The following is a 14,472-nucleotide window of genomic DNA, read 5'->3' as shown; positions in this document are numbered from 1 at the left end:
CTGATCCAGTTATTGAAGTCAGTTGCTGCCTCATTAGGATCTAAGCTTGTTGTAAGTTTCTCTTTCAAGGCAGTAGTCAGTTCTTGTTGACATATTTTCTTTCAAGGACGTAGTTTAACCAGAGGGAGTCTGTTCCTCCGACACATGTTGGTGTAAGAAATATTAATTATAAAATGGACAGCATGGTGGTCTGACCAAAGTAGGGGACGTGAACTATTCACTTCAATAAGACCATTATTTGTAAAAATACCGTCTAGCCTGCCAAATGTGTAGGCTCCCGGACAATCTGAGTGAGCCAAAACTGTCTAGATTGTCAATCAGGCTTATTGTATCAGGATTATTAACAGCATCTAAATGAAAAGTAAAATCACCAAGCACCGTAAAAGAGTCCGTACTAAAACTAGACTCCAGATGGGTCTGGAGAGAGGTGATAAAAGAGGGTCTCGGCCCTGGTGGTCTGTAAATCGGTATCCCCTGGAAAAGTTCACGATTGTTGAGTTTGACGCTGAAAAACATAGCCTCAGCGTTCAATGATGATTCTGGTACAGTCCTCACCTTGTAACAGGCTCGATAGATTAAGGCAATCCCACCCCCCTTGCCCCAACCCTGTCAGTATTGACAACAAAGTAACCCGCCGGGACTACATCGTTCCAGTCAGGGTTGCTTGATTCATTGGCCCACGTTTCTGTGAGAAATGCCAGATCTGTTTTTTCCAATTGCATCAGGCACTCTAAATCGTGTTTATGTTTAATCATTGACCTAGCATTGACTAAAACACAACTAATGGATTTAGGGTTCTTATCAGAAATAGTTTGTGGTTGGACATTAGGTTAAGGAACCCTTGCTACCTGTGAAGCATTGTTATGCTGTGCGTAAAGAGACTATCTGTCTTTCCTCATTCTGCGCGTATCGGACATACCGGAGTTCAATATCATAAAGCCACATAGATTACAATAAGTAGGATAGTTCATTTTGTGCTCCAATTCTAGTTTGGGGTCAGAGCATTCACCAGGATTGAAACTCCTAAGTTCGTTTCACAATTAAACCAGCCTAGAAGATTGGGCAGGGATTCTGGTGCTGGTCGCGCTCCGGGCGCAGATGGGCTTGCCTTTGGCACGCCTCCGGCACACCCGCCCTCTGCACAGTCGTTGCATCCAGTGTTTTGTAGGCAGGAAAAAAGTGGCCGGACGAAAAGCTAGAACGCTGACAACCAGGCGGGTCCGCTCTAACAGGTGGGCACCGCTGTCAGCGAGAACCACAAAAAGTAAGTGAGCTAGCACGCAATCACAATGTTTTTAAAATTACACACAAACATACATTTGTTTTAAAAACCACAGTTCACAGGCCTCCTTCCTTGGAACCTGCGCCTGGGTTGGCTCTGCACTTCCCAGCCTTTCCTGGAGCCGGAATGAACCCTGCTAAGCTCAAGGAAATTTATGATGCCGTGTTCCTCATATTTGGGTTACCTGACCCTACTGGAACACCTTCGGACCCCTGAGGCTCACAGGGTGCTCCTTCGGGTTCCACTCTAGCCCCGCGCCGATTATCCCTCATGGATCTGGCGCTGTATCCAGACCAACGTCAGTCGTACCACTCTGACCTTCCCCTGCGCCTGTACTGACGTCGAGACTCTGACACCATTGGTGCTCACCGGCGGCACAAGTTCCATTCTTATTCCCAACTACCTGGAGCCGGTTTGGCGCCGGTGCTGGTACCAATAGAACCCTTAGGTTCTAGGTAGCTTCCTCATCCCTATTCTGAAGGGCTAAGAATGGGAGGAGATTGGGAGAGGTCAGTGGACCGTTTACAAGACCGGCTTATCAAGAAATGAACTGGAACGAGGAATTGGGTGAGGCCAGCAGTCTCTCCGGGTTCTGCCCTGCTTTCTCTCCCTACCCTGGCAATGGAGGAGGGAGCATCATACGTTATGGTGGTATGAAGGAAAGCTGAGGTCCTGGACTTTCAGCTCCCTTCCATGGCAGTCAAGCTTTCCGCACCTTTGGATAGGGAATCCAAAAAGCTTGATAGTGGCGTAAAAAACTTTTTTTCTTCCGCCATCGATCGGTGAACAATGCATGCTTATTGGGTTGTTATTCCCACACTTTGTGGGAAACAGTTACGCAAGTGCTGCCACAGGTCCTGGACGAGGTCTAGGCCATCCTCTCCCAAGCAGTATCAGACAGGAGAGATGTGGCAAAGTTCGCCATTCGTTGTGGTCTCTACGCGACCAACTCGCTGGACAGATCAATTTCATCAATGGTGACTTTTTGACGCCACGCCTGGTTGACGATTTCTGGCTTTTCAGAGAATGTCCAGGCCTCACTCATGGACATACCCTATGATGGCACCCGTCTCTTCAGAGACCAGTCCGACATGGCGGTGGAGCATTAAGGACTCACGGGCTCCGGCCAAGTCCTTGGGCCTCTGTGACCACTCATCCCCAGTCTGCCTTTCACTCCTTTCGTGGCTACGGAAGGGGCTTGCAAATGTGCTAGTCATACCCCAGCCACAAGACAGCGCAACTTTCAAGAACCTCTGTGCAGCCGTGGGCATGGCTGGTTCTGACCTCATGGATTGGGCGTTGTTAGACCTGGCATCCGTGGCGTGGTTTCCCAAGACTTTTTGCCTCTGCCTCCTGTATTTTGTACTGTGTGCTGGACTTCCTTTTTGCTGGTTTAGGTGCTCTGAGCACTTTGCCACTGCTAATCAGTGCCAAAGTCCAAGTGCTCCGTGTGTAAATTGCAATACTGATTGGTTCTCCAAGATTGGTGTATTGATTTACTGGTAAGTCCCTAGTAGAGTGCACTGTGTGTTCCCAGGGCCAGTAACTCAAATGCTACCAGTGGGCCTGTAGCACTGGTTGTGCCTCCCACACAAGTAGCTTTTCAAATTAATCTCAGACCTGCCAACGCAGTGTCTGCGTGCACAGTTTTATCTGCCACGTCAACCTGGCAAGTGCACCAACTTGCGAGGGCATAACCTTTCCTTTTCTTGCATGTAAGTAACCCCTAAGGTAGGCCCAATGTTCCCCTATGGGCAGGGTGCAGTGTATTTTAAAGGCCGGACTTGTACAGGTGTTTTTTACATGTCCTGATGGTGAATTACTGTCTATTTTGTTTTTCACTATTGCATGGACTAGCTCTCCCATAGGCTATCAGTGTAATGTTTTATATGTGTAACTTTCAATTGAGATCAGCTAGAGATTGGGAGTTTAGGCTCTCTGAACTCCCGATTTAGTAACACACCTTTTAGTAATGGTGGTTTTTAAATTGTGTGTTTGAAAATGCCACTTTTAGAAAGTATGGTTTTGGAATGACAGGAGCTGGGGATGTGCATTCACTCTAGACAGTCACAAGGTGTGTCCTGGCTTTCCTGGGTGACTCATATTCAGGTTGAATAGACCTTTCTGTGGGAGGAGTTTTCACTAGCACCTGAATAGGCTGTGTCTGCTCTACAAAATGCTGTCTCCACCTCCTGTAGTGAAGCTGGACCAGGGAGGACATTCTGGTTCTACTGAGCAAGAGAGCTTTCTGAACAAAGACTTCAGAGGGGAAAAGGGAAATAAGTGGTAGATCTAAAACCCCAGAACTTTAGATTACTTCCAGAATCAAGAGGAACCTCTGCCAAGGAGAAGAGCGAAGGAGCAGTGAGGAGGAGACTGCCCCTTTGCTGTTTGTCACTTTGCTAGGTTGGTCTGCAGTTGCTGTTTCTGCCAAGGAGAGGGCAAAGACTGGACTTTGTTCTGAACCTGCTTGAGAAGAATCTCCAAGGGCTTGTGTGTGCTTGCCTCCTGTTCTGAAGACTCAGGGACACAAAGACTTCACCCACAACTTCCTTGAACCCCACTGCTGGGAGGTCTGACCCGGCAGGAGGTGCCTATTCCATTTCTGGAGGTTGTTCCTGCTACAGGCAGCTGCCAAAAATTGAACAAAATCTATGCTTTGCCTTCCTTGCTGCTGAATTTTCTTAATCGGCACCGCCGTGTAGGAGAAATTTCCGATGCACAGTTCCATGCAGCTAAAGAATTGACTTAGCGCCTTCCAGCGGCCAGAGAAACCGCCACTCGCCGAGTCACGTGCACTGATCCCCGATGCCTAACATCACCACACAGACTCCGACGAGGCCCTGCTGGGTAGCAAGAAGAATTGACGCATCCCCTTTTGATGGCTGGAGAAATCGACTCCGCACCTGGTTCCCAATCGTCAGCTCGTCTGGATTTTCTGTGCATCGCACCTATGTGCCGAATCTACAGCATGCTGGGGCTTCAGAATGAAACCGACTCGTCCCCTCCCCGCACAGTAAAAACCAACACATCACCTCCTCTACAGTAAGGATCTGAGGCATCACCTCCCCTGCGTGGCAGTAAGGAACTGAATCATTACCTCCCCTGGAGCAAGGAACTGACGCATCACCTTCCCTGTGGATAAAGAACTGATGCATCACCTTCCCTGCAGCTGTTTTTGCTTGTGATTTTGATGCATCCCAGTTATTTTGTGCTAAACGTTATGCATCCATAGTTTCCTATGGATAGAACTGTTTTTTTCCTTCTAAATGTCATATTTTGATATCTTTAGGTTGGATTTTTATTGTTTTGGTCTTGTTTGGTTTAGATAAAGATACTTTATTCTTCTAAACTGGTGTGGTGTCCATTTGTGGTGTTTTCACTGTGTTACTGTGGGTTGTATACAAATTCTTTCCAGATTGTCTCTGTAGTTTAGCTTGACTGCTCTGTGCCAGGCTACAAGAGAGTGAGCACCGGCAAACTTAGGTGTGTACTTTTACTCATCCTGACTAGTAGGAACTGTCCCTACTTGGACAGGGGTCATACCATTGCCAACTAAAGACCCCCATTTCGTATAGGTGTTCAGAGGTTGTGTCAATCCACCACACCTTTTTGCAACCTCGGCCTCCAAACCTGCCTAATCTGGCCCTTCAAGATCATGGGTAGCAAGTTGATGGCAGGATCAACAAACACCTCCACCACTGGCAGAACATCTCCTTGGACAGGTGAGTCCTCCAGATAGTACGAAGGAGCTAGTCCCTCCCCTTCAATATTACTTCTCCCTCCGTGCCTCCAATTTATGACCGGCTGATGGAGGATCACCTGACTTTGCTTCAGGAGGAAGTCCTGATTCTCTTGGCCAAGAGAGCCATAGAGAGGTTTCCGGCTCCAGAAGTAGTCTGTGATTGTTATTCCCGCTACTTTCTGGTCCTGAAGAAGGAAAAGGGCCTGCGCCCTATCCTAGATCTCCAAGCCCTCAACTACTTCCTCAAAAAGGAAAAGTTCAAGACGCTCACTCTAGGTCAGGTTTTGTCTGTCCTGGACCCAGGTGACTTGTAGCGTTGGACTTGCAGGACGTCTATTTTCACATTCCCATCCTGCCTGGTCATCAGCGCTAGTCCATTGTGATACTTTAGTCTTATATGACTAATCTGCCTGTTCTTTTCCATGAATTTGTGCGCTTAAACTAATTCCCACTTGATTTAGTACAATGAAAACTTCACCCTTTGTATCCTCCATACATTTGAAACAATGGCATGTTCTACTTTAATATGACTTCAAGACCATTGCATTTTTTGTGAAATAGTGTATTTTGCTATTACAATGTATTAAAACAATGAGATCATTTTTAGTATTTCTGTTTTTTGTATGCTTCAGTGTTGTTCTACTGTACATAATGTTTCTAAATATGTATCATCCAATGTTTAGTATCAGGTTGGGCAACTGTATTCTGTGGCAGAAGCAAGTAAAAATGAAACTGGAGGAGGTGAAGGAATTGAGGTCTTAAAGAATGAGCCATATGAAAAAGATGGAGAAAAGGGACAGTATACACACAAGATATATCATTTGAAAAGGTAAGTCTTTTTTTCAAATAATTTCTACGTAGTTTTTTTTTTTTTAAAGTAAACAGAATTTCATGTCTACATTTACAATACAATATTTTAAGGTTATCTGCATTTGGGAACTTCCAAACATTTTCCATTATTACAGGCCTTCTGTGTAAAAAGGTTATTGCAGTGTCTTAGCATGGTACTCTCTTTCCATTAACATGTTTAAGTGCTTGGGATGCAGAGTAAAAAAGCCCTTGTCATATGTTCCTCACCTATGACCCCTTTAAACACTCTTTCAATAGTACTGCATTTGTTATGCCACTCTTTCTTTCTTAAACTCTAGGTAATCTAAGCATGCCTATTATGCCTCCTTTGTCTGAGAGTTATGTACTTTTGAGTGTTTTCTCAAGAGGCTCTTTTCTTGTCTGGAGCCCTGTTAGGTGGGTGGCAGAGGGATCCAGTAAGCCCATCTGTAGGATCTCAAAGTTAATAAATTCATTTAGTTCTTAGGATATCAATTTAAGGTCAAACCTGTGTATAGTTTTTCTTTGTGTAAATATCTACAAGGGTTTCTGGCAAAGCCTTGCCCTACGTTAATTCACACATATGTTCTCAATCTCTGTTGGTCCATCATCATCACCAGAGTCAGATATATTAATAACAAATCAAGGAGTCTTCATTTGGAGCCATTAAATGTCTAGGCTGCTCATGCTGATCAGTTCATTTCTTTTCCTGTATATTTATATTAGTTCGTAAGTACTCTGTCCTGGCCTCTTATCTAAATCTTTTATTTTCCAGGTACTGGATGTATTCACATAATATTTGACTATGGTGCAAATGCTGTGTAACAACACACTTCCTGCACAATATATTCATTTACGTTTCCTATATTTACTTTTTGGATTTCTACTATAGCGAAATGTTTGAATTTGTTTTGGATTTGATGTTCTCCAGTGGTTCTTAACCTGTGGTCGGGGATCCCTGGGGCTTCTCGAAGCCTTCCCAGGGGTCTGCATCTGCATAGAAAATTGAATATTATTAACAGATTATTAAGGTTTATATAAATAAAGATAAAAATGTAAAATGTAATATTTTGAAACATTCTGTTACTATGACTGAATTTAAAATTGGAGGGTAAATATTAAGTTAGCATCCTCTGATTTGTGAGAGCAGTACAAGTGCATCAAACAGAATATAATATGGACGATGAGTGACTCATTTGAATTTAGAACAGCCTTCCCATTATGATTACAGTTTTGATTGTTTTATATTTGTATGTGAATTAAACAAAATATTTCATCATTTGTGTACTTGTTTGATGAATGCTTGTGTCTGTATTCTTTAGCTGGAGTCTCAATTTTCCAATAAGGACTAAGTTGGGGGGTCCTCTGATTCCAATAATGATTCGGTGGTGGTCCACGTGGTTCCAGTAATGATTATACTTTTCCAGATTACGGCACAACCACTTGTGCAGAGCTTGGATTCTGAACTGAAAGTAGATATCAGTGACCAGGAACTGCCAAATGGAGCCTACAGTCTGACTCAACCTGGTGTGCAGTACATCGCAGATTATGAGCCGACTGGGGAAGAATATGACTATCTCCAGGTATACCCTCTAAAGGTGCCTGCAACAATCATGCACATTATGATGAACATCATGGTGACTATGAACAACCTTGAGTGCATAGACTGTACTGTCAGGATCAACCCATGATGCACGTGCAAGTAGCCTTCTAATAGAGACTGTATCTAGCTGCAGGTTCCTGGCAGATTTCTGTGAAGTACCAGCATCTCATTTGCCTCTGGTTCCTTGAGCGTGTCCACAGCGCCAGGACCTCGATTGTTGTGCCAGGCACACCAAAAGCCTTGAGGGGGCGATCCCTCAAGCTCCTTGCCGCTCGATGTGTAACTCTGCAATAGTCACGATCCCGGTCGAGAGGAAGGTCCAGGATCTGTTGCGGAGCCCTGGATCTTCATCATAGTCGTCCGATGCGTTTGGGTAAGTCCTACACAAAGTAAAAGAGTAAGACGTTGAAGAGATCTTCGACTTCATCCCATCTGTGAAAGTCGTCTGACGAGGGAGCGCCATCAATGGAGGCCTAGCTCCACGTTTGATTCTGCGCCTGGGCCGTCTCCGCACCTTCCTGAGTTAGCCAGAGCGACCCCCGCTCAGCTCCAAGAGTTCTATGAGGCCATTCACCTCGTATTTGGGCAGCCGGTTCCTGCTTGCTCGTCTTTGGGCCCCGCGGGTTTGGGAGGTGCCCCTACTGATTCACCACCAGCAGGTCTGCCCTCTGTGCCAGTCAGGCCCCTTTGATCCACAGATAGATCTAGACCGGTCCCCGACTTACTGCCTCAACATTCGGGACGCTGTCCCCATTCTCATCCCCAACATGGAGCGAATGGGCATCATCTGACACCGACTCCGGGGCCGACTGGAGCAATTCCCTCCAAGCTGAAGCCTGAGCCCTATTCTTATGGACTAGTACTTGGGGAAGGTTGGGAGAGTCCTCTAGACCCTGAAGAATACCAGCCCCATCATCTAAAGATGGACTGGTGAGAGAAATTGGCAGATACCAGCAGACGGGACACCTTTCAAGATACTGGCTTGGGTTCTCCTCCTACTGTGGCAATGGAGCAGGGTGCCTCACTTCTATTATGTTGAGCAGGGAAGCCAAAGTCCTCGACCTTTATTTGCCCTCTGTGGCTGGTAAATCGGATGTGCTTCAAATGTGAGTCACCCCTTCAGAACCGCTCCTCCAATTTAATGAAGCCCTTATGGACGTACTGCTCCGGGCCTGGTCCAAGCCGTGTATAGGGGCTCCTGTGGACTGGAGAGTTGCCCACTACCATCGCCTCGCACTGGGGGACCCTTCCTCCATCACCCAACACCCTACCCTAGAGAGCTTGGTGGCCCAAACTGACAAATCTGTGGCTAGAAGTCACTATCAGATGAATAAGTTACTTATCTTCTGTAATGCCTTATCTTGTAGAGACTCTAACAAGCCGCAGATTCCTTACTGACCAACTCATTTTGCCCGCTCTACGTACAGATTCCAAGGATGAAAGCTGTTCCCCTTTCAGGGCCCTAGATTTCCCCACCAGTGGTCAGTGTTCTTCATGGCTCGGCTCTCCTGGTGTGGAAAGCCGCAAAAAGAAGCTTTGACGTGAATGTACTGGGGTGGCGCCTATAAAGGCACCGCGCATGTCACTTCCGGCGTGGATGATGCCATGCAGAGCTGAACAATGCCACCTGCTGGCGTTCATGAAAAATTTCTGCATCCAGTCTGACCCCTGGGGAAAATTCCATGGTAAGTGTGAGAAGTTGGCCTGATGTATGATGTCACTAGTTCTAGTGTACACCTTATATCAGTCCAAATACCCTTATGGTGATTGGTTGTAAAGTCAACCTTATAGACCAGCTATCCTAGTGGTAGCATGGACAAGAGCAGTCTTAGGCTAAACTCTGAATGGCATGTGAAGCCAGCTGTGATACCATATATAATCCCTTGAATACCAAATGAAAGGACACCACAACAGATATATATATAAAATAAAGTGTATTTATTCTAGTCAAACCCTCAGCACTCTTTATGAGATTAGAGGTAAGTACAACACAGTCTTATTTAAGCATACATTAAGTCACACAGGTAAGTAATACAGTTAGGCCCTAGGGGCCACGCAAACCATATACTAAGTAAGTGGTATAAGAACCACTGTCACGGAAATAGAATAGGCCTAGGCCTAGGGAATCGCTGGGGCTACACTACACTAGCGTTAGTTAGGAAGTGGGAGACCCACGGGATTCGTGTGCAGAGTGGAAACACTCACGCGTAATGCGTAAAAGTCAATAGCAATAGTACAGTTTAGAAAACGGTAGATTTAGGACACTTCCGGAGTAGCTAGGAAGTTGAGACTTGAAAACTAGACACTAGGATAGTCACTATCCTGATGAGCACCGGAGTACCCAAGTTACCTAGCCCACAGGCTGCGGGTGCATAGGGGTGAAGATGCGTCGTTTTCGTCGTCGACTCCTATGGATGCCTGAAGAAAGATGCTGACAGGCAGTCAGTGAAGAGTGTCCGGTGGATCCCAAGGCTGGGATCAAGAAGAGAGGAAACCTGCAAGCAGAAGGGACAGAGTCAAGGTCACTAGCCAGTGACCACGTGGAACCAGGAAGGAACCAGGCGATGTCGTGAAGATTGCAGGTGAAGGTGAAGCTTGTCGCTGCAGCCAGGAGGACCAGGAAGCGTCGAGGACGACCAGGACCAGGAGGCGAGCTGTCCCACGAAGGCTCTTGCTGTCGGCGGCGTCGAAGTTGGACTAGGACTCACCAAGCCTTGGCAAGCGGAACCCACGAAGAACGGAGGACTGGCTTCTGGTGCAGACCAGGAAGGTCTGGGGTGCTTCTTCTTTGCAGAGAAGCGGGAGCCAGTCTGGAGGAGCCAAACCAGCGCAGAAGATTTCAGGGTGCGTCGTCACAAAGGCCACTAGCCAGCGGGCAAGCAACCGGACAGACGCGGCAAGCAGGAAAATGCTGAAGGGCCCCACGCAGGACTCGTGGAGTGTGGGGGGCTGATCTTCGGTGCAGATGGTGCTTGGGGTTGGGGCTTCTCAATCCCCGGTGCACAACTTCGAGGGTACCTCAGAAGCTGCGCTTTAAGTTACTAGCCACTTTTTCCAGGTAGCCGGTCCCACGTCGCTCGTCGCCTCCACGGATCTCAGCTTTGCTGTGGATGTGGATCAGGGTCGGAGAAGTCTGGAAGTCAAGGCTCTGGTCAGGCTCTGCAGTCGGTTCCTCGTAGAACGTGGGCAAAGCAAAGGGTAGTCTCTTGATGGTGCCTGTTTGCACAGGGTAGCCACTCCTTGGCTACAAGGGAGATTCTTCAGTCTTCTTCTTTCGTCGAATGTCGAAGGTCCAGAGTTTCTGTTCAGTTTTGCAGGTTCAGGATAATCTAAAGTCTTGAGGCCCAACTCCCACTCTTATACTAATCTGGGGGGCTGGGATACCTGCTAGGTCACGCCTTATGGGTGGGACCTGGGAGGGGGTGGTTACACCCACTTCCCTTTGTCCAGTTTCGCGCCAGAGCTGGGGCTGGAGTGCCCCAGCGCCGGTTTGAACTGGACTATGCAAGGAACACCTTGTGTGCCCCAGGCATGTCTCATTCCTTTCAGCCCACCCTGCCCCAATACACTAAAGGCTGTCTGGGGAGGTGCTAGCACCTCCCCAAGCAGGAAACCTATTGTCCAGGCCTCCCTGGCTGGGATCACTCCCAGCTGCAGGAGGTCAGACTTGTGTCGTGGCAGCAGCATCCATTTTGTGATGCTGAGGCTTTGGTCAGAGGCTAACAGTTGAAGTATGATTTTAACATGTCTTTCCCTCTAGAAGGGGGGGATAATATTCTCATGTCCAGAAATGGCATGGGGGTATTATTCCACAGTGTTAGACACCTTACACGACATGTTTCGATAAAGCCAAACCATAGTTACCATAACCGTCTAAGATTATAAGGCACTTTAAGAGTATATGGTAGGCTATATCATAGAACAGCTATAAGGACAAGGTTCCGAAAGCTGCAGACAGGCTCAGCTCATGCTAGAGCACCATCTCACATGTTACCAAGCACTCTGCCTCCAGGATTGTCAAGGCCTGCCATAGGAGTGACTGATAGGTACACATGTGTCTATATGTAAGTTAGGTATAGGAATACTACACCTAAGCAAGGGGTGATTACACGACCTTGCCCCAGCTGAGTGATCAGCCAGTTGTGTCAAAATGGAAGGCCAGGCCAGGGGTGGCATAATACATGCTGCAGCCCCTAGTAGGCCTAGGGTACACCTATGCCCTGGGTACCTAGGGTACACTGTACAGGGGCCAATAAGGTGATCCTATCCAAATGGGTTATGCACCTAAAGTACATAGTATTAATTTAGAGAGAGAACAGCAGGGCTGTGGGTCTGATTAGCAGGCCCACAGCCACATCTAAGTCGAAAACCAGTAAAGCAAAAGCAAAAAGTGGGGGTGAACATAGAAAGCAGACCCTACTCTCCTACACAACCCCCCCCCCCCCCAAACTTAGGGACATTAAACTAACCTTGACCAGTTGAGTCTTCATGTTCTAAGTGGAAATACCTGGAGAGTCCATCTGCATTGGCATGGTCAGTCCCAGGTCTATGTTCCACTGTGAAGTCCATCCCCTGTAGGGAAATGGACCACCTAAGAAGTTTGGGATTTTCACCCTTCATCTGATTTAGCCACAAGAGGGGCTTATGGTCTGTCTGAATCTTGAAGTGAGTGCCAAACAAGTATGGCCTCAGCTTCTTCAGGGCCCAAACCACAGCAAAGGCCTCCCTCTCAATAGCTGACCAACGTTTCTCTCTAGGGGTCAGCCTTCTACTTATAAAAGCAATGGGCTGGTCTTGACCATCTACATTCAGTTGTGAAAGAACAGCTCCCACACCTAACTCAGAAGCATCTGTCTGGACAATGAACTCTTTGGAGTAGTCTGGACTTTTCAGAATAGGTGCACTGCACATGGCCTGCTTCAGGTCATCAAATGCTTTTTGACAGCTTACTGTCCACTGAACTTTCTTTGGCATCTTCTTGGAGGTCAAGTCATTAAGTGGTGTCACTATGGACCCATAGTTCTTAACAAACTTTCTGTAGTACCCAGTCAGGCCCAAGAAAGCTCTGACCTGAGTCTGGGTAGTTGGAGGAGCCCAGTCCTTTATGGTCTGGATCTTGCTCTCCAGTGGTTGAACCTGACCCCCACCAACTAGGTGGCCCAGGTATACAACCTTGCTCTGCCCTATCTGGCACTTAGTGGCCTTGATAGTGAGGCTTGCCTTTTGCAGGGCCTCTAAAACATTCCTCAGGTGGACCAGGTGATCCTCCCAGGTGGAGCTAAAGACAGCAATATCATCAAGATAAGCTGCACAATAATCATCCAACCCAGTAAGGACTTGATTCACCAACCTTTGGAAAGTGGCAGGTGCATTCTTCAAACCAAAGGGCATTACCACAAATTGATAATGTCCTCCTGGGGTCGAGAAAGCAGTTTTGGCCTTTGCACTCTCAGCTTGTCTGATTTGCCAGTAGCCTGCGGTTAGGTCAAATGTGCTCAAAAACTTAGCAGCTGCCAGTCTGTCAATGAGCTCATCTGCCCTAGGTATTGGGTGGGCATCTGTCCTAGTGACAGCATTGAGACCTCTGTAGTCCACGCAAAACCTCATCTCTCTCTTACCATCTTGGGTGTGAGGTTTTGGCACAAGAACTACAGGACTAGCCCAAGGGCTCTCTGAAGGTTCAATGACTCCCAGCTCCAACATCTTTTGTACCTCAACTTTTATGCAGTCCCTGACATGGTCAGGTTGCCTGTAGATTTTACTCTTCACAGGCAGACTGTCACCAGTGTCCACCTCATGGGTGCACCAGTTTGTCTGACTTGGGGTCAGAGAGAACATATGTCTGTAGGATTGCAGAACCTGTCTGCAGTCCTGTTGCTGATGGACAGTGAGGCTGTCAGAAAGGACCACACCATCAACTGAGCCATCATCAGGGTTCTGAGTCAACAGGTCTGGGAGAGGGTCACTCTCTTCCTCCTGCCCCTCATCTGTAGCCATGAGTAGCCCCATGTCTGCCCTGTCAACATATGCCTTCAATCTGTTGACATGAAGCACCCTGTGGGGGCTTCTGGGAGTCCCAAGGTCCACCAAGTAGGTGACTTCTCCCTTTTTCTCAACAATAGTGTGGGGTCCAGACCATTTGTCTTGGAGGGCTGCTGGGGCCACTGGCTCCAACACCCACACTTTCTGTCCTGGCTGGTAAACAGTCAGTACAGCCTTTTGGTCATGCCAAGCTTTTTGGAGTTCTTGGCTTGCCTCAAGGTTTTTAGAAGCCTTCTTCATATACTCTGCCATCCTGGAGCGGAGACCAAGTAAATAATCCACTATGTCTAGTTTGGGTTGTCTGAGAGGTCTCTCCCATCCCTCCTTCACCAAACACAGGGGTCCTCTTACAGGATGCCCAAACAAAAGCTCAAAAGGGCTGTAGCCAACCCCCTTTTGTGGGACCTCTCTGTAAGCAAACAGAAGGCAGGGTAAAAGGATGTCCCATCTTCGCCTAAGCTTATCTGGTAATCCTTTTATCATTCCCTTTAGGGTCTTGTTGAATCTCTCAACAAGCCCATTGCACTGTGGGTGATAGGGTGTGGTGAACTTATAGTTAACACCACACTCCTTCCACATTGCAGTCAAGTATCCTGACATGAAGTTGGTACCTCTGTCAGAAATGACCTCCTTTGGAAAGCCCACTCTGGAGAATACTCCAAGCAGGGCCCTTGCCACAACAGGAGCTGTTGTGGTCCTCAGGGGAATTGCTTCTGGGTACCTGGTGGCATGGTCCACTATCACCAGTATGAATCTGTGCCCAGATGCTGTTTGTGGGTCCATTGGTCCTACAATATCTATGCCCACTCTTTCAAAGGGGACCCCCACCACAGGTAGTGGTATGAGGGGGGCCTTTGTGGTGCCACCTGATTTGCCACTGGCTTGGCAGGTGACACAGGAGCGACAAAACTCCTTTGTATCTTCTGACATATGGGGCCAGTGAAAGTGAGGGACAAGCCTGTCCCAAGTCTT

At 47.4% G+C, this 14,472-nt stretch overlaps 2 protein-coding genes across 2 annotated transcripts in view; one reads left to right on the top strand and one right to left on the bottom strand.

Moving 5' to 3' along the window:
• PITPNB (phosphatidylinositol transfer protein beta) overlaps positions 1-14,472 on the top strand; it is a 624,814-nt gene that overhangs the window by 204,962 nt on the left and 405,380 nt on the right. Inside the window, exon 3 of the mRNA XM_085636212.1 lies at positions 5,711-5,856. Coding sequence (XP_085492338.1) covers positions 5,711-5,856 — 146 coding nt within the window. The remainder of the gene's footprint in view (positions 1-5,710; positions 5,857-14,472) is intronic.
• Positions 7,715-14,472, bottom strand: part of LOC146783979 (uncharacterized) — a 778,724-nt gene continuing 771,966 nt past the window's right edge. The window contains exon 3 of the mRNA XM_085635090.1: positions 7,715-7,838. Coding sequence (XP_085491216.1) covers positions 7,715-7,838 — 124 coding nt within the window. The remainder of the gene's footprint in view (positions 7,839-14,472) is intronic.

This window comes from Triturus cristatus, chromosome 11 (genome assembly GCF_964204655.1).
Source record: "Triturus cristatus chromosome 11, aTriCri1.1, whole genome shotgun sequence".
In the NCBI taxonomy this organism is placed as follows: domain Eukaryota; kingdom Metazoa; phylum Chordata; class Amphibia; order Caudata; family Salamandridae; genus Triturus; species Triturus cristatus.
The sequence above is the reverse complement of the archived record's forward strand: the minus strand, read 5'-3'. Positions and strand labels throughout refer to the sequence as shown.